An 18,722-nucleotide genomic window follows, 5' to 3' on the forward strand; every position below is an offset into this window, starting at 1 on the left:
CTGAATTCGAGAAGCGTGTCACACTCTTTATCTATGGATATATGTTGAACTTCTGTTCGCGCCGTACGTAGCCAACCGTGCTAATCGGAGGTGCGATCTGTCACAGCTATATAAAGGTGCTGTTTTATGGGCCTGTGCTCAAAAACTGTTTAGATAAACAAATAAATAAATACTTCCAAGTTCAAGTGCGGAGATGAAGGAGGGCAGCTTCCTCACCGAGTGAAGCTATAAACCATTAAACCATTTTTATTTTACAGGAAAGACCGACGGAGCTATATAGGATTTTTTTTCATAAGCGACCTGGCCACATATGATAGCTCAACAAAATGGCTCATCGTGTGGAACATGCAAAGCAGACAAATGCTCGAAACGCGTGTTGCTAAATTTGGAGGGGAACAAAATCCACGCGACCGCGGGCAGAGAGAGAAATGAGAACACGCGCAGCAAGCTCCAAACACACAGCAGGATCGAACCCACGAACCTCCCTGCATACCGGGCGAGGTAGTTAACATCTAGGCGAGACGACTCAGGTGTTCGAGAAGTCTCAGACTGCCTCCCCCCCACCCACCCCCTCTCTAGATCCTCTTGCAGACGTCTCCCGAGCGAGAGCAGCGGTGGTGGCGGCCGTGGCGGCATTTAGCGGCATCACCATCTTGCCCTGCATGAGACGTCTCGTATTTCCTTAAGCACACAATCCCACCCCGCCTGCACAACCCCACACACACACGCGCACGCACGCACGCGCACGCGCGCGGCAGCGAATGTGTGGGTAAGTCTGGCCATGGTGTGTCAGTTCCCCCCCGCGGCAGCAGCAGCCGCCGCCACCCTCCCAACCATCCTCCTCCACCCCCAATGCCTTGAGGAATAGGAATTCCTTTGTTGCACTCTCCCCTCGCCGTCGGTCTAGGAAGGAAGTGAAGAAATTTGCAGTTTACAGTGCGAAAGACGCGTACACTTTGGCGGAAACGATGTAATGCGTTACTCACTTGGCGAGGTGAGCGGATGGCGGCCTTCTCCTTCGCTCTGGGGCGACGCGTGGAGTTGCTTCTTGGCGCAGTTCTCAGCGCCGTGTCGCGTGTTGGGACACGCTGCGCTACGAACCCGGCGTCCCGGGTTCGATTTCCCGCTCACCGGGCAACGCCGGTGACGATTGTGATGAACCGGTCATGTGGCGTCCTTCCCTCGGTCGACTCAGCCTCAAATGAGTACCTGGTGCAACGTGGGAACATCGCCAATGGGGAGACAAAGGCGGCCAGGTGTTGGTGCTGGCCACCCACCCCCTCGTGTGCCGTGCCGGCCTTCATAGGTGCTCTCGCTAAGAGCACTTGCCCCAGCATCCCGCTAAGGCCTTACGGGGGATCTTTGTTTTCGTTATATTCAACGCGGCGTAATTTGTCGGTCACAATTATCGTTTTGGAAACAATGCCGCTCTGTATTCTAATGGCGTGAACTCCAAAGTGAGCTTGAACAGCGCGTGATTGCTTTCACAGTTAGGAAGAGGTCACCGAGGCCGTCACGCGAACACTCTTCGCCCAACCTGCGCTGACCAGCGTGGTGAAGTATGGGCAAACTACCCCCGATGACGAAACAGTGTTGAGAAAAAAGGTTTTAAAGCAGCGTACATTTTAGGTCACGGACATGCACACACGCACACCGATGGGGTGCGCTTCTTCTCAAAATTAAAGGATTAAATAAACCTTCCTTTCAATCCAACCGAATTTTGTTTCATTTGTGCAGACGGTCAGATGTACGTTTGAAGCGGTGTTCGCGAATTTGCGCCGTCACACGACTACTTGAGCGGAATTACCCTGACGCGCGTGAGAATTCCTCACCAATTCAGTTCGGTCCGACAAGGGCGCGCCACCGGTTTTTTTTCCTGTCGTTACGTCGAAGTGAAATCGAATTATTCCCGGGTAAAAAAAAATTGTTCCCAGGAACGTTTGCCGCAACGTTTCGCGCAACATTGTTTTGTCTTTCGTTATTGGAACGGTGCAGATGAAGCAGTCGCGAATTTTCATTTTTGCAATTGCCATTGCCGTAGAAATGTTTGTTGTTGTTTTAATACGGAATAACATAAATGAATGAATAAATACATAGATTGGCCAGTAGTACTTACTCAAAGAGCTAGAGTGTAAAAAAGATCTGCACTTGGGTGAATACGATGAAACATTCATCATTTTAAATACGGGTGCCCTATGCATAATTTATGCTGTTTTAGCATAGGCTCCGGCGATAATATTCGTGACGGGCATTATTTTCATATCGTCTCTCTGAATATTACTGCAGTAAATAATAGTGGGAATTAAAGGCGCACGCACGTGTCTCTTTTTGCCAGTCATTTATTTGCTTGTTTAGTAAATTAATTGAGTGTTAATTTGCATTGACTCGGGCAGTGCAACATAATTGCTCTCAGCGGAGATGATTTCTTTTTAAATAAAAATATTTATCCTAACGATGATGCTGTGAATCGCTTTTTTTTATAAATGGTCACTGCCACCTTTGCAAGAGTCCGTATCCACTTTCTTTATCAGCCGTATGATGCAGAGAATTTGTCAGTTAACATTTTTTTTTTACAATTCCCAAGACTGCATTCAAAGCAGTGACCTTCAGAATGTCCCTCAAATCAAATTTTCTGCATTATATCCAAGCGAGGCTTTTCCTTTTTATCTGCAAGCCCTCTTTGATTTTTTGACAGGAGCCTGATTAATTTAATCATGGCATTTTTAATAATCTCCAACAAATGGCCATCAGCTTTTTAAGCCGTCCTTTCTCGCACTCTCCTATTATGCCTTAATCAAATAAATAAGCCTCACAATTAATGCCAAAATTACTCCTCTGATATGCATCTCTGAAAATAGCACACGTAATCTCACAAAAAAAAATGTGTTTTGTGCCAATTTGTCACGACGTGAATCTAATTTCGGATACAATGTGCGTCTTGGCATCATAGAGGCAATCTACTCAAATTGTTTAATCCGCAGGAAGTAAACATTGAAAATGCTGTTTAGTGACGTCACACATCGGCACGGAAATGAATTAATCCCACGGTGGATTGATGATGGCTGGTGATGGCGGTGATGATGACAATTATGATAATGTGCTATATGTTGTCGTTATCCGAGCTGCACTTTGATAAGCACGTGTCAACTGAAATTCTTAAATGTGTGTACGTGAAAACGTTCTTGATTTTGGACGCACGGAGATGCAGCAATAATGTAGGTGGTTAGATGTTGATTATTAAATGTTTTCTTACAGTGAGAAGATATTTGCCTCATTGTTTGAATGTCTTTCCTGACAACACTTCATTATCATTATCACTGCTGGATGAAGGTTGTCCCACATCACCATCCCTCAAAATCCTGCGATGCCACAACCCATCTCACTTCAGCACGAGATAATCGCATTGCTCTTACCTAGGTGCTCTTCGTCTTACTCTTAGGTTGTTTCGGTAAAGTCACGTAGGTAAAAATAAGTAATAAAATAAATAATAAAATAATTGAAATAATGATAGAAATAAAATAATAAAACACGACGTTTCAGAGGCAACACAAGTCTCCGTCATCAGGTGGGACCGTCACAGCTAAAATTGACTGTATCAAGTGAGGCAAAATTCCTGGCATTCGTCTTGGTTGCGTTCCTTCCCTTTGGACTGCCACTTCAACATTCGGCTTGACCGCTGGGACGCGTCCTGTCGAAATGATGATGATGCATCATCATCATCATTATGATGATGATGCATATAATTTATTGGCATTCACAGCATGACATCTATACTCTTAGGTTTTTTCGGTAAAGTCGCGTAGGTAAAAAATAAAATAAAATAAATGAAAACAACTAAAGTATTTTATTTTTTACCTACTTGACTTTACCGAAAAAACCTAAGAGTATGAATCCTTGCAGTCACGAAAGCTTCAAATCTAGCATGGCATCTCTCCCGGGTTCTTTTTGTACCTGTCGGTTTTTGTTTAAATGTGTTTTGTCAGCGTGCATGTTTACAAACTCTACGTCCACAGCAGGCAACATGCACTCCTTCCGTACGGCTTACTTAGATGCAGGGCAACAGCTTCGATTTCACATTCAGGTGGTCAGGCCAGATAACCGGGTCACGAGCAGCGGAATGTGTATCTGCTTCATGTTTGTGGATCGGGGCATTACGTAGTTACACTTTGTACAGACGCTTCAAATCAAGGTTGTACGGTCTGTTCTGGATGACCACAGTCGCACACTGCCGGAGAGTTTTTAATTTTCCATTTGTGCATCAGTTATCCGCATCTGCCGTGCTTTGTGCACTGATTGAAAACGTTATCGTGCAGTCATATTGGTGTTCTGCTGATCATGATTAGATTAAAGTTTCTAAAGATACTTCACCCTTCTCCTGCTCACTTCGTCATCTTTATGCCAGTCCACCCTCGCTGTTCGCCTGGGGTAAATGTGCTCTGTTGCCTTTTAAATTTCTATTCCTCCAACAATCGAGGTGCTTTGTTCACCAAACTTATTGTGAACGACTTTTCCCCCTCTCATATTTATATCTTGAGACCGAGCCTGCATCATTCATCGACGAGTTCTTCGCTAATTTTCTGTCGGCTCATTCCCCCTTGGGTGTCATAATCCCCGTGTCGTGAACAAATAAATACATCTGTAATCATTCATATCGTTCCCCATTCATGTTTATGCATTTTTTTTCTGCACATCAAATTTTCTGAAGTTATCTTCTTATCTTGCCGTCATTCGGCTTGGTGGGAGCGTATCAGCTTGCTTGATGTTTCTTCTGATCTGTAGTTTTTTTTTACTTAGTCACGCAGTCGGAATGTAGCCTTGCCATCTTTTGTAATGATTTTGATCATAATTAAAAATATATGTGAAGCCAGTTTTAGGCGTAATAATTATCATCATTCTAGCATTTATTTCCGTAGGACAGTCTCACTGAGTCTCAAGATGTTTGTTTTTTCATCCGTACTCTGAATTGGCACGTTTTGTCAATGACATTGATGTGTGTTTCCCACGGGGGAGAAAACTGGCGTGCCAAGGAGAAAAGCTCTCACAAAACAGTTGGAAACACTCAGCGATCGGCACAGATAGATTCAAGAATCCATCGCTACACTGCCATATCATGGCCACCTCGCATGGACATGTGTATAGAGTATTTGGCTGTGATAAATGTAGACGTGATAAGTCACTTCGCTATATAACTCATTGGGCCTTACCTGTTGAAATAAAATAAAATAGTTGGAGTTTAGTTACGTATATATCTAGTTTAATCTGATAGCAATGTTTATAGATATTCACTTGACGGCTTGCTTATTTTATTTCTCATTAATTTTCCGAAAAAGTTATTTTTTTTCCGCCTCCGATTTCACACACGCAGAGACGCACAGGTGCAGTGAATTCCTTTGGATATTACTCCATGTTGTTCGCGCAGTGCCCTGCTAGCTTGGGCCCTTGTGTTGCTATTCATTATTGGGCAGTGACAAAACATTGCCCACGTCCCTCCCCCCAAGAGAACATTGAAACGCTGCCACATGGTCACCACAACCGATGGCAAAACTACAAAAGCTGCTCAGCATTATGGACCCGAGACTTCGTGAAATTGCATCCAGTTAACCCTTTCCCGTCTCGATACGCCTGCAAGTTGCAGGGTGTGGGTGTCCCGTTCACCGCTGAATCTCGGAACGTGCAAGCAGCTCGGCTTTCACTTTATTTAGAGAGGTGTAGCGCCGTTGTTTTTAAAGACATTGTTACTCACCGCAGAGAACAATAGCGACACGACCACACTCTATGTAAGCCGGAGCCGAACTGTGCCACATGCCCTCCCGCCTGGCCTTGTGGGAGCCTCGGTACGTCTTCCGACCTGAAGGTGTACCAATAAAGTTATTTTATGACGTACGTCACCGAGAACGGAATCGGAAAAAAAAACTGATGACGTACACCTACGTCATCGGAATGGGAAATGGTTATTAGACTGCCGGAATAATAAGCAACTCTAAAAATCACGTCCCTTCTTGGACAATTCCACAAATATCTCAAGTTGGTGACAGTGGAAACAAGATGACAGAAGGCCGCATCCCGTTGTGAGTGATGACACGGCCCAGGGGTGACGCCGTTCGCCGCTCGTTGCGGAGCTTCGCTGTTCAAATCCGGCGGCCGCCCTGGTTATTACTGCCACTGACTAAGAGATGTAAACGCCTGATATGCAGGAGGCCATGGGTTTGATCCCGAAGCTGACGCCTACTGTATATTTTGAGTTGGCATGTTATCTCTATCTGTTGTTGCGTAGATTTTTCTCCGGATTTCTCTGGTTTTTAACCTGCACATTTAGAAAGGCTTTCAGAGTATTTGGGTGCTATAGATTTCCATATGATAAGCCACTTCACTGGCATATCATTTGTGGCCAGCTCAGTGGGCCTTACTTGTTTAAAAAATGTGTTTAAAAATAATTTTAAAGATCCCATGACGTTATCCGCAAGAGTGGGTATTGTGGGTGTGTATGTGTTGAACTTCTATTGTACAGTACGTAGCCAACCGTGCTTATCGGAGGTGCGAAATCATGGTCCAAATTGACCAAATGTTGAACAAATTCTCCCCGCAAATTACCCAATCGTGATTAAACACGGCAATTATCGCCAACCCCCCCCCACCACCTCTCCTCTGTGAAAACCTGGCAGCACCCACTTGTTAAGGAGCCATGAGAGCAGGCGAGGTTCTTCCGTGCGAACGAACCGTAATGGAACCTGGAGCCCTTCCTCTGTCCACTGCTCAATGAGGGCTTACTCATGGCGTACTTCGCCAGTCGCCGCGGGCTTAACTTGCCGACCCGCCCCTACCGGGACATCCGTGGAGAAGAGCTTCATAGCTCATCGGATTCCTCCTGCAGGCTCAATAAAGATTCCGATTCTCATTCTGATGGCTGTGATATCATAGAAGTACAGTAGAACAATGGACTTTGTTGCAATGCCCTCTACTTTGCACGGCGGCGTTACGGGAGCCGCTTTTCTCATGTAAATCAGACTTATTCCGGGTAGTTTGATCATGGGCAGATTGACGATCGTTAAACGCTCTATCATTGCAGTTAACATCAAATTTAATTGTAAATTGTATTGCTTAATTGTGCTATAATCTTGCGTATCCGACCGCCACATATCTGCCCTGACCAATTAACACACCCACACCCAGTGTGGTGTTTGTGCATGGTGGTGTAACTGTCATTGTAGATGTTCACATTTCCGTCAACGCTAAAATCGCCTGTGAGTCTGACTTGCGATGTTGTACGTAGTATAAGTGTCTAATGCGTTTTCAGGTCGTGAACAATGCCCTGACCTGAACAATTACATTTTCCCTAAGAAGCCGCAAGCACTAGCAACGAAACGTCGGACGTCAGCAGTGGCTGTGTCATCGTTTGAGTTGATTTCCGTCAGCGTGCGAGCCTTTCCATGAGTCGTTTGTTTAAACGGATGAGACATTTGCGGTTTTTGAAGACCGCATAGCGAGAATTCCCCGCTAATTTCAAATCCAAATGGCCTAGGAAAGTGGATTTCGAAAAGAATGTTGTATTTCAATGCCACTCGAAAGTGACAAAGAGAGAGCGCGAGAGCGAGACACACAAAGCCCAACCGCGACACCTACGTAGAATTGGCCTGACGCGAAATTATCTCTCCTCTTTCTCCTCCCGGTGACGGTCGACGGCGGCGGCGCGCGACGCAGACTCTCCTCCACCATGCAGGATGGCGGGATAGAGACGGGAGGCGGCAGGGTTATTGCGAGCCCGGTGAGGATCAACGGCGGTCAGCTGGAGGGCGGGCGCGAGTTGGGCGGCAGGATCAACGGAGACGTCGCGGCGCTGGAGATGAGCACCGCCGAGATGCTCCACCTTCAGCAGCAGCAGCAGCAGCAGGTACGCGCACGGAGGACTCGACGCGGGAGAGCTGGGGCCGGCGGGTGATCGGGCGACAACTCGTGGCCGTCGGGTGCGAGCTCCTTCGAACGACTTAGCTGTGCGCGGTTGTGCGAGGGATCGGCGTGTTCGCGTTGTCGGCGTCTCCCGACCCGATTTGTATTTTTTTTTTGCGCAGAGACGCGCGCGAAACGTACCCCCGACAAAAAATAGTGCCACGCCGCGCAGTTCCTGAAACGAGACGAAAACCGTGGCCGTGTTGCCCGCAGTGGCGGGCGACGAAGCTGCGAGCGTGCCTCGTCCTCGTTAGGAATCATCGGTGCAGGCGCGGGGCGTCGACTGCATGCAGTGGCAGTCATCTCGAGCCACCGTCTCGCCCGATTGCCACTCTTAAGAGGTTGCCAGTAGGTGGCAATGCAACAAATGGGGTTGCTTACCTGTACGTGTGGATTTCGATGTTTATTTACTGTTAAAGTGATTCACTTTTAACGTGGCGATTTTCTACCAGGCATTGCAGCCTTCTCTCACGAATTGGCCAAACATCCTAGTGGAGCTGGAAGGGCCTTATAACTCAGCGCGGCTTCTGTGCGCAAAGACTTTTGTTCTTATTTGTGTTAAATTCATCAGCCTGCTCCACTTTGGGTCAAGGAGGTAAGAACTCTCTCGTACCGCCAAATCTAGCAGCCGCGGGAAGGATTGAAGCGTCGAAAAGAGAATCCAATGGACTATGCAGGATCGGAAATCTGAAGCTGTGAAATACCTCCGCTGGCATCATTCTCACTCGCTCGCCTATTTATTATTCTCACGAAAGTTGCTTCTTGGTATTGTAGCAGTCATTTCTAACGAGGATTCCCTCCTCCTCCCCCCCCAGAGTTGTTCCACTGAGAGTTAAGATGTCACCATTTATAAAGGAAAATTAAAAGGTACAAATGAACAATCTCTTAAAAGCCCTTCGTTCTTTTCATCTGCATATCAACAACACCACCAACAACCGTGATCTCTCACTAAGTGGTGGTGATGTCACTATGGCGTTTGTGCCAGGCTAGGTGTACTGTTGAAATGTTGGAGGCTCGCTGGCAGAAGGTCACAGAACAGACCCAGGTGCTCTGGGTTTACTTTCTGAGATGTTTGACAGTATGTATACACACATACACATTCTATAAGCTCACTGCTAATAAATGTTCTGCTTTATTTAAAGCATATATTACGACAGTTTATCATGACAACTTGGCCGGTAGAGTTCTGTGCAGTGGTTAGCGCACATTTCCATTATGCAACTGGAATTATAATGTAAAAGTATATCCGATTAGCACGGTTGGCTATGTATGGTGCGAAAGAAGTTCAACGTACATACACACAGACATCTGTGGGCAGTTGCATCTGAAATGGTCCTAACCACCTCATTTATCAAGTGCGACCGAGCAGCGTGGTAAAGTATGACCAAACGATCCCCATCACTGACACGGTGTGGGCAGGTCCTCATCCCACAATGCAATGGCGACTTCCATCCCTTATTACGTTCTCGTACAATGCGCGGAGAGATGCGGCTTGAAAACGGCGCTTGTACCGCACGCTTACGCGCACTTTTAATATCTTGCTCTCAAAACGCTTTGACTGTCTCTCATGCAAATATGACTTTGGAACATTATCCGAAAGAGCGTGCAGGTTACGCGTGCATCCTGCAAAGTGCTTACGAACTCGGAGGAAATAAAACAAATGCAAGCACTCCTTGCGGCTGTATCTACAAAACAAAAACGCGCGGGGCATTTTTAATACGGCTTGTGGCAGCGTTTTATTGGAAAACAACGCATGCCAAAAATCACAAACAAACACGAGTGGCCCCATGCAGGGGAGTCCGTCTTCGTTTTTCAAGCTCTCGCATCTCTTTCCTCGCCGCCGGGCGCAGTGACGCTCTCTCCTTAAAGGACTGTCGATGGACATGTTCCACCTGGTACCCCCCCCCACCCCCCGCTCGCATACGCTGTCGACGCAAGCGGGGGTCTGTAGGACACACCGCAGAGTCAATGGCACGGGGGCCAAGGTGGGCTCTTGCGGAAAGTTGAGTCAGGCGCGGTGGACATTAGCAGTTTATTATTTCTTATTCGACATCTTATCTTGAAGGAATTTATGCAGCGCCTTACCCAAGGCACATTACACAGAATTAACAACGGTACACGGTACGTGAGGATGTAATCGTGGAGATGGGGTGAATAAAATAGACGAGCGGATGCAATGGGTGCAAGTCTGCAGTGTGCGAATTTGGTGAAAGTGAAATTGATGGCAGTGAATGATGATGATGAATAGATTGAACGAATGGGGAATTAGTGAAAGCCGTGTAGTGAGAATATGAAGAGGGAAAAATAACGATGGCCATTATGAGGGGGAGATTAAGGGGTCGTGGGGTGAGCTAGGGGTAACAATACGTGAGTTTTGAGTGTGGAGCGAAAGCTAGTGAGCGAAGGTGACCGCTTTAAGCGGAGGGGGAAGTTTGTTTCAGTGTAGGGGGTTGGCAAAAAGAGAGAAAGAACGAAAGCGTGGATTGAGCGCGAGGACAAGGAGGAACTGAGAGAGAGAGATAGCAAAGAGACCTTCTAACAAAACAGCCAGCGATTGGACAAGATGCTTCGGCTGCAATTTGCTCTGGCCAGAGGTTTCGTGTGGGTTTCTTTCACAAACGGATGGAAAGCGGTGCATTCCAATGGATCGATAACAATGAGAAAAACATTTTCTTGATAAAGTCTCCTTGGTCATTCGAACAATCGACGGGGCAAGTGCTCGTCGCTGTCGACGATGGACATCCCCCAAATGACCCGTGACGCAGAGGGTGACCCGCCTAGTCCTCTCTCAATGCGGTAACTCATTTTACCGAGCCCTGAGAGATGATCGGCTGCGGTGACTTTCGGCCGGGGATTTGAGCTCGCTACCTTCCCGCTCGCCATCCCGTTGCTCCGGCCATGCCGCTGCCCAGCCGGAATGAGATTAATAATAATAATGAACGAGAGCCAATTACTATCTTTGCATGAGGGACATTTGAAATTGACTTAATGCAATTGAATATCCCTCGGCCGTGCTGTCGTAATGGTTGCGTACCGTTTCCGCCGTGAACGCCTCGAGAGGGAGACGCATTAGTCGGGACGTTTGCATTATTTAACATCGCCCAAAAAAAAAATCGGGATTGAGATTCCGAAAATAGACGTGACGATTTTGAGATATGCATATCTCCGTAGAGTGTATGTATGCGATCACACGTAGACGATATATTTTAGATATACATCTCTCGTCTCTAAAGCCAAGTGGAACTGCTGGAGGTAATACGTGTGTGTGTGCTCGCCAGACTGATCATCGCTCACAATCTGACGTCAAAAGCTTTCAATTTAAATAAGACCCTAACGCTGCTGATGAAAGAAGACCGACTGAGTATACAAATTAAGGGCAGAACCGTATTGATAGCTCCGTCAAAACAATCATGATTCACATTATTTTTATCAATCCACTGGTGGATTAAGGTCTCCCGATGCCGTGTCGGTAATGGCAATAGTTCGGCCGTACTTCACCACACTGGTCAGTCGAGGTAACAACGCTCCATGTGCTTGGGAGCTTCTTCGGGAACTATTCAGTTCCTAACATCGATGGCGGATTTTAATTAAACGGGACCCGGGGCCTCCCCTTTACCTATCCCCACTGACCAGCGTGGTGAAGTATGGTCAAGCCATGGGGAGGCCTTCAGTTCGTCGTGGGTTGACAAAGATCTGTGACTGCGCTGTGAAAGAGCCAACGTGGAAGACGATCGCTGGGGTTTTGTCCTTCCACGAAGCTCGTGGTCCACCCTGAACCGCATCCACTGCACAAACCGTGGCAGATGCGCGGATCCCCGATGCACAAATGCGAAATGAAAAACACTCCGGTAGTGTCTTCTTCTTGGTTCTTTCGGTAAAGTCACGTAGAATGGAAAAAATAAAATAATAAAAATAAAACATAATAAAATAACTCTCACGACGTTTCGGCCACAACGCAAGCAGCCGTCCTCAGGTGAAGAACCGGTGTGTCGAGAAGACAGAGTCTGAATGAATGAATGAATACGTCGTGAGAACAGGTCTGTCGAGAAGACAGTCTGAATGAAGTTCATTCATTTAGACTCTGTCTTCTCGACACACCTGTTTTTCACCTGAGGACGGCTGCTTGCGTTGTGGACGAAACGTCGTGAGAATTATTTTATTATGTTTTATTTTTATTACTTTATTATTTCCATTCTACGTGACTTTACCAAAAGAACCAAGAAGATGAATTCCTGCAGTCATCAAAGCTTTAAATCGAAACTCCGGTAGTGTGCGACTGTGGTCATCCAGAACCAACCGTACAACGTAGAACGACGCAAGTGCCCCGATCCACAAATACGAAGGCGACATCACGGCGATGATGATGCACCACTCTGCTGAACGAGTACGATAGTCGTTGCTCTGCATCCACGTCAGAGCCACAACGAGCAAGAAGAGAAGACTGCGCTAATATTTGGCAATCTCGAACCGATCCTGGGGGGCCTTTCCTTCCCCAACCTGTGCTAACCATTGTGGCCGCTTGGCAGGAGTGCGATCAAACAAGCCACCCTTCTCCAAGTGGGTGGGTGGACTGACAAAGGGCAGTTAAATATTAATCACGATTGTTTACTAATCTCACGGCAGGCCCGGGGTGAGTTCTTTTTTTTTGCGTGTCGCGCGCTCGCGTCACACAGGACGTGAATATCTGTGCGGCACGGCCGACGTCGCGAGGATTTGTCGAGTGCCGCGTTGACCGTCGCCGGCTGAAATCTCATCTTGCGGTTTCAAAACAGGGCCCCCCCCCTTCTGACTCCTCGGGAGGGGGGCACGGTTTGACGTCAGACGCGCACCGCCAGCCCGCGGCAGGTCGGTGGGGGGGGGAGGAAATATGAGCAAACAGTTGAGCCAGGTTAGTGTAAGCAATTCCAACATTTCACTTATCTCTTGTGCAGGATAAAAAAAAAGCGGGGGAGGGACGGGGGTGGGTGGGTGGGGCTGGGTGGGGCGCCCCTCCCCCCGGGCAAATGTTTGTCAAAGAATAAACAAACATCGTGAGCGCTGGTGTGCTTGCCCATTGATTGGGTATTGATTATTTGACGGGAGGTGTTAAAGGTGCACTTGCCTAGCAGCACCGAGCAAACAAGCAGAGATCTCTCCCCGCAAAACCTTTCGCTCTAAATAAGTAAATGGCCGCCTCCGCATGTTTCCTGAGATGACAGAGAAATATTGAACGCCTCGCCTGCTAATGCCTATAACTTTGGAAACAAAATGACGTGGTAATTCTGCCCTGCGGCATGGACTTTTTTGACTTTTTGTGCGGTTGGCAGCCATTTAAAATTAAAAAAATAACCACATGGGGAAAAAAACCGCGGCAAACTTTTGAGAAAGCGAGAGAGAGAGAGGCGTTGATTCTCGCTGTGGACATGCGGGCTTTGTGGGTTGTGAAGGAGGGGTGGGGCGGTGGTGGTGGCGGGGAGGGGGGCAGAAATTTAAGAGAGAAAAAAAACATCCGTCTAATTTTTTGGACGTGAACGCTTCCATGAGAGAATCTAAATATTGGCGTTGCGTGAGATTCTTCAATTAAATCGCCACCTGCGATGAGCTGATCCAGCATTCCGCAATTCTTCCGACGCTGCATAAAAAAACAACAACTTTGCTTTGGCCACGTGCGCAGTGGTGGCGGCCTTACAAGTCAAGCCCGTCCGCTTGGCTTAGCGCTCCGTGCACTCTGGACGCATTGCATTTCAGCGCTGTTGGTAAATCAAAATGAATTATAGGGCCCAGGCTACGTTTTCAAAGTGTCTCTCTCTCCCCCACCCCCCCCCTCATTTTTGTTGCAGCTACCCTTGACGGGTCTTTCATATGTGCAGGCACACTTGTGGGGGTTTGGGACGGAGGTTGAAAGACCAAGGGCCGCCCGTTGCTCCTTGCAGCGCATGTTCTCAACGATCGCCCTCCTTTGTCCATCGCCACATCGTTTATCTGGAATGCAGATGGGAAAATTATTGTTGGTGGGTGACTTTTGGCCCTCTCTTTTCGCTGCCCGCTCACCATCCTGGTGCGTGCATGCGTACGTGTATCATTTAAATACGTAGGCTTTTGCGGCCAATATTATCCATAATAGAGGTTTTTTATGGGTCGTTAGCCTTCCACCACCCGACACAGCCATTTAATAAGGTTTGTCACGGAAACAAAATAATGCCATTTCGTTACTAGTACAGCACACTGTTGTGTTGGGCAGTAAACCCACAACATTTACAATTCGAGTACGACGTTTCACCAGTAATTACAACCAGCATCATCAGGCGACAGCCAGGGTTGTAGATGTTGTGGATTTACTCTCCAACACACCGCTTAGTGCTGAACTAGTAACGAATTGGCATGTTTTGTTTACGTGACAAACCTTACTAAGTGGCTGTGTTGGGTGGTGGCGAATTTCACGACACATTTATATTTATGCGATCTAACCCAAAAAAACCTCTATTATGGTAATGTGTGTATGTATGTTGAACTTCTTTTGCACCATACATAACCAACCGTGTTCCTCGGAGGTGCCGGGGAAGGACATCAAACTAAACACAGCAATCAGCCCTAAACAAATAAGTTGTCAATCTAGAATTGAAGGAGCATAGCTCCAGTGGCTTCCTAATAGCGGAAGGAAGAGTGTTCCAGATGTCCGCAGAAGCGCATCTGAAAGCACGCGATGCAGTGACCACCGCCTTTTGTTCGATCGTTTGCCAAAATCCGCTGCTGCGACGATGATCGGAGTTTGCGTGATGATGGTTCACGCTCCTTGACGAGAACGGCGAGGTATTGTGGTTCATTTGTGGCAAGCAATGCTTTTATGCTGCCGCTCACTGCCCAAACTCTCTCTGCGTGCACAAAAACGAACAGCGAGCGAGCGGCCCGGAGTTTCTGCGCATCCCTCCCTTCGTACGCGAGCAGCACTGCATGCACGCCTTTGCCCAGGTAGCCGAATAAGCCAACGCGGCTCAATTCGCACTGCGGGGAAGGGGGGAGGGGAAAGCTTGTACCGTTAACCTTGTTGACCTTGTTCGCATCACACCCATTGAGTAGTCGGGCGAGGTAGGAAACGCTTAACACTTACGAACCACAGTGCCTCGCAGATGCGATTCTGCGTCCGTCTGGAACGCTCTTCGTTCCCATATCAGGAAGTCGCTGCAGCTAGGCCACTTTCAAATAATCTACATTGAAAACTCATTTCTTCAGACACTGCTTTTTGTATTTAGTTTGTTTTCCGTCCGACCATCACCTCCGAAGAGCATGGTTGGCTACGTACATTGTGAAAGAAGTTCAACGTGCACGCGATAAGCAATAAGTAAAGGGGCGAGGCAGAGATGGAGGGATGCGGTGGAGAGAACAAGAGAACGTGAGAGAGAGAAAAATACCCATCGCTTTTTGAAAGTAAAAAAAACATAGTTTGCTTTGTATCACCCCGAGACATTGTGGCAGTGGCTGAAGTGGATGCGTTTAACAAAACTGCCATCTCAGACTCAATCAATAATGCATACTGATGAGCTTTCTGCAGTGTATCCCACTTACATTTCAAAGCTCGTGTGTTTAAGGGGATTTAGTTCTCCTGCAGTTGAACAGTTACTCTCTAATTGTAGCAAATAACTGGGAGGTGGCGTGGTAGGGATGGGGGGGGAGAGAGAAGGTGGGGGGGGTGAAAGTACTAAAGAAAAGAAATGGCAGCAATTTTAATCAGAAACAGGACATATTTCACGTGCCTTTCTCGCAAAGAAAAGAAAGAAAAAAACAATCCGGGCGCTCCGCGCTCGCCGTGCTTTGCCCGTCGGCTCGGCCGTGGCTTCTGACGGCAGGTTCACACGCAACTTGTTGCGGGGAGAGGCGCGTGATGGGTCAAACTGACAAATCGCCACTTCGCACACGCGACTCGTGTTCCAATTAAGACGGAGAGCGCTCGTGGATCGATACGGCTTTCCCACCGTTGACTCGGTGGGGGTTTTTTTGTTGCATCAGCCACTCCGATAGTGGGGTGATTTATTTTTTTGCGCGACGCCCACGATAATAACGCAACATTAGCGCGCGGATGAAAATGACTCTCATTTCCGCCATCACCCTGCCCCCCACCCTTCCCCAAATCCCCCCACATAACCGCCCCCCCCTCAAATCACCGCACTTTCAACGTCGACAATGAAACAAACCTGCCCCCCCCCACCCCAAAAGGAAAAAATACACAGCGTGGAACACTGCGAGGCTTTGTAGTCTGCACGACGGTCCGACGGATTTGGATTAATAGAGTCTTTCTGCGGGATGTGTTCTGTGGGGAGTGACATTGTCGGAGCTATTCGTCATGTTTGTCGAGATTGGTGACTGCGGGCGGGACTTTTAATTAATGCGCGTTAGAGAGGGACAGGGAGAGCGATGCACAGTTGAGTTGCGCTCACTTCGGAAGAGCGAACGTCAACCCCCCCCCGCACATTATCCCCGAGCGAGAGAGAGAGGGAAATGAAAATTAAAAGCAACGCCGCGCACCATATTTCTGGGCGACGGGGAAAAGGCGAAAGAAAAAACGCAATTGCACTCAAGGAACTAAATGCATTGATGCAAATTGTAATTTGCCCCTAAGCACAATTCTCCATGGTGTAATCAAGCAGTCTGTTAATAGTCTGAATGCATCACGGAACATATTCTTTCCACGCAACAAACGGTTTTTGTTTTAATCGTGGTTAGCTCCCGCGGGTGTGGGCGGGTAAGGGATGCTTATTTAATTATTGCAATTTAGAGTGGGGCATTAAAACTGTTTGCTAAAAGATGATCGTTGAATCATTTACGCACAATCGGGAAAAAAGAAAGGAAGAGAGAAAATTTAATCCCATGCTGGCCCGAAACCGCAGTGCGCAAGATTGAGACGCTGGCTGAGTCCGGACCGGCGCTGATCATCGGGTTCCAAGAGGTCTCCCGGTCTCCTTGGGTCAACCCCGCTTCGTTGCCAGCAACAATTATTCCCCCCCCTTCCAACCCTCCGACCCGCTCCGCCGCCGTTCCCTCTGATAGACGTCGCGTGGAAAGTGCCGCTAAACGGGCGGTGAGGGGAGGGGTGGGGGCACGTTTTTAGGGAATGCCTCCCTGTGGTTGTTACAGCTGCGTGAAGTTTTCCCTGCCCTATAAATCTCTCTCTCTCTCTCGTATTTTCAGGTTGTGTACTTCATGCCTGAACGAGCACACGGTGCAACCTGAAAACACGTCAAACGGCCCGGCAGTTATCGGTTAAGATTGCTAGTGCACAAGCGGTCCCATTATATTATTTGCCAATGGGATCGTTAAGTACTGTTGCCAAACTACACGCACATACAGGACTGAGAACGCCCGCTTAACATGCGCTCGACTGAAGTGAACCACCCCTACGATGGTTACATCTCCATAGCTCGCGCCTGCTACTCACTCGTTGTGGTTGTTACAGCCACTGTGCATTTCATAATCTGGCATCGGCGTAGCCCCAGCATTCATGTCGGGAACAAAAATGCAGGTTTGTGGTGCCCCCCTCCCCGTCCTGGCTCCTGCCCTTCCCCGTTACACTTTGTCGTCCCAATGCAACGACGCCTCACTACTTTTCAGCCCCGCAGCTTTCTGACGCCCTGCCAGCTACGACCATGTATGTACGTTGAACTTCGTCTGCACCGTGCGTAGCCAACCGCGATAGTCGCAGGTGCGGCGGAAGGACGACCAACAGAGCACAAAAAGCAGTTATAAGGCAATTCGTTTGTCAATCGCTTCCTAATATCGGAATGAAGAGCGTTCCAGACGGCCGCAGGAGCGCATCTGAAAGCGCCGCGCGATGCAGTGGCCGCCGTCTCTGTTCGATGGTCAGCCAAACCTAAACATTCCGGAATGCTTTTGTAAAGGCCTATTCAAAACCTCTCCTTATCAATCCCTCCCGTTCTACTGTCGTCAAAACTTCGCCGTCACTTACAATAACGCAATTCTTCATTTCAAATCATTACCATGCTGTGTACAGTTTTAGAATTGCTGCAAAGCGCCTTGGTAAAGGGTCCGTATAAATCTCAATAAGATAAGATAATATTTCATGAATGTTGTCCAAAACAAATGTTTGGGTGTCTCTTAGCAATATAGAGTATAGGTATTTAGTGGGTGTCCAGACACCCATGACTCCAAAGGCTTGAGGTTGGGGGGTGGAGGGAGGGACAGTGATGTTATAATATTGGGGGCCCCACTTTGTATTTTAAATTCCTCACCCCTTGACTGTTTTACCATCACATATGCCCCAAGCCATGTTAAACGTGATAGCTACAAATTGCACGAACACAATGCACATCAATGCTTTCATTGCCAGATTACTTCTCGGATTGATCACAGTTGCAACGAGGATTGCATTTCAGCCGTTACAAAGCGGTTTGTATTCATGGGAGCGTGCTGGAGTGCTTTTTTTTTGTAAAGCTGAACCTGATAATGTGAAAGTAACAGAACCAATGTGTCTCGAGAAGAAAGTGTTTAATCAGCGCGTACTACCCACTATGACACGCGGTTCACGAACACCGAGGTCATTAACGAAAAATAAATAATAAAAACTTAAAAGAGCTCAAAGCAGCATGGAGAGATGCATGCTTGGAATTACGTTGACAAACAGAAAGAGGAACTCGTAGATTAAATAACAAATGCAGGTTATGTAAGCTAAACTTCTTCCCCACCTGCACGTAGCCAACCGTGCAAATCGTAGGTGCGAGGAAAGGACAACAAATTAAACACAAAAAGCAGTTCTTAAGAAATGACGAAACAATCTAGATCATTTCAAA

At 47.6% G+C, this 18,722-nt stretch overlaps 1 protein-coding gene across 3 annotated transcripts in view; it reads left to right on the top strand.

Annotated features, from left to right (window-relative positions):
* LOC144946109 (forkhead box protein P1-like) overlaps window positions 1–18,722 on the top strand; it is a 269,120-nt gene that overhangs the window by 99,762 nt on the left and 150,636 nt on the right. For all 3 annotated transcript variants that reach the window (XM_078874847.1, XM_078874848.1, XM_078874849.1), the window contains exon 2: window positions 7,699–7,888. In XM_078874847.1, coding sequence (XP_078730973.1) covers window positions 7,699–7,888 — 190 coding nt within the window. The remainder of the gene's footprint in view (window positions 1–7,698; window positions 7,889–18,722) is intronic.

This window comes from Lampetra fluviatilis, chromosome 40, assembly GCF_964198595.1.
Source record: "Lampetra fluviatilis chromosome 40, kcLamFluv1.1, whole genome shotgun sequence".
NCBI lineage: Eukaryota > Metazoa > Chordata > Hyperoartia > Petromyzontiformes > Petromyzontidae > Lampetra > Lampetra fluviatilis.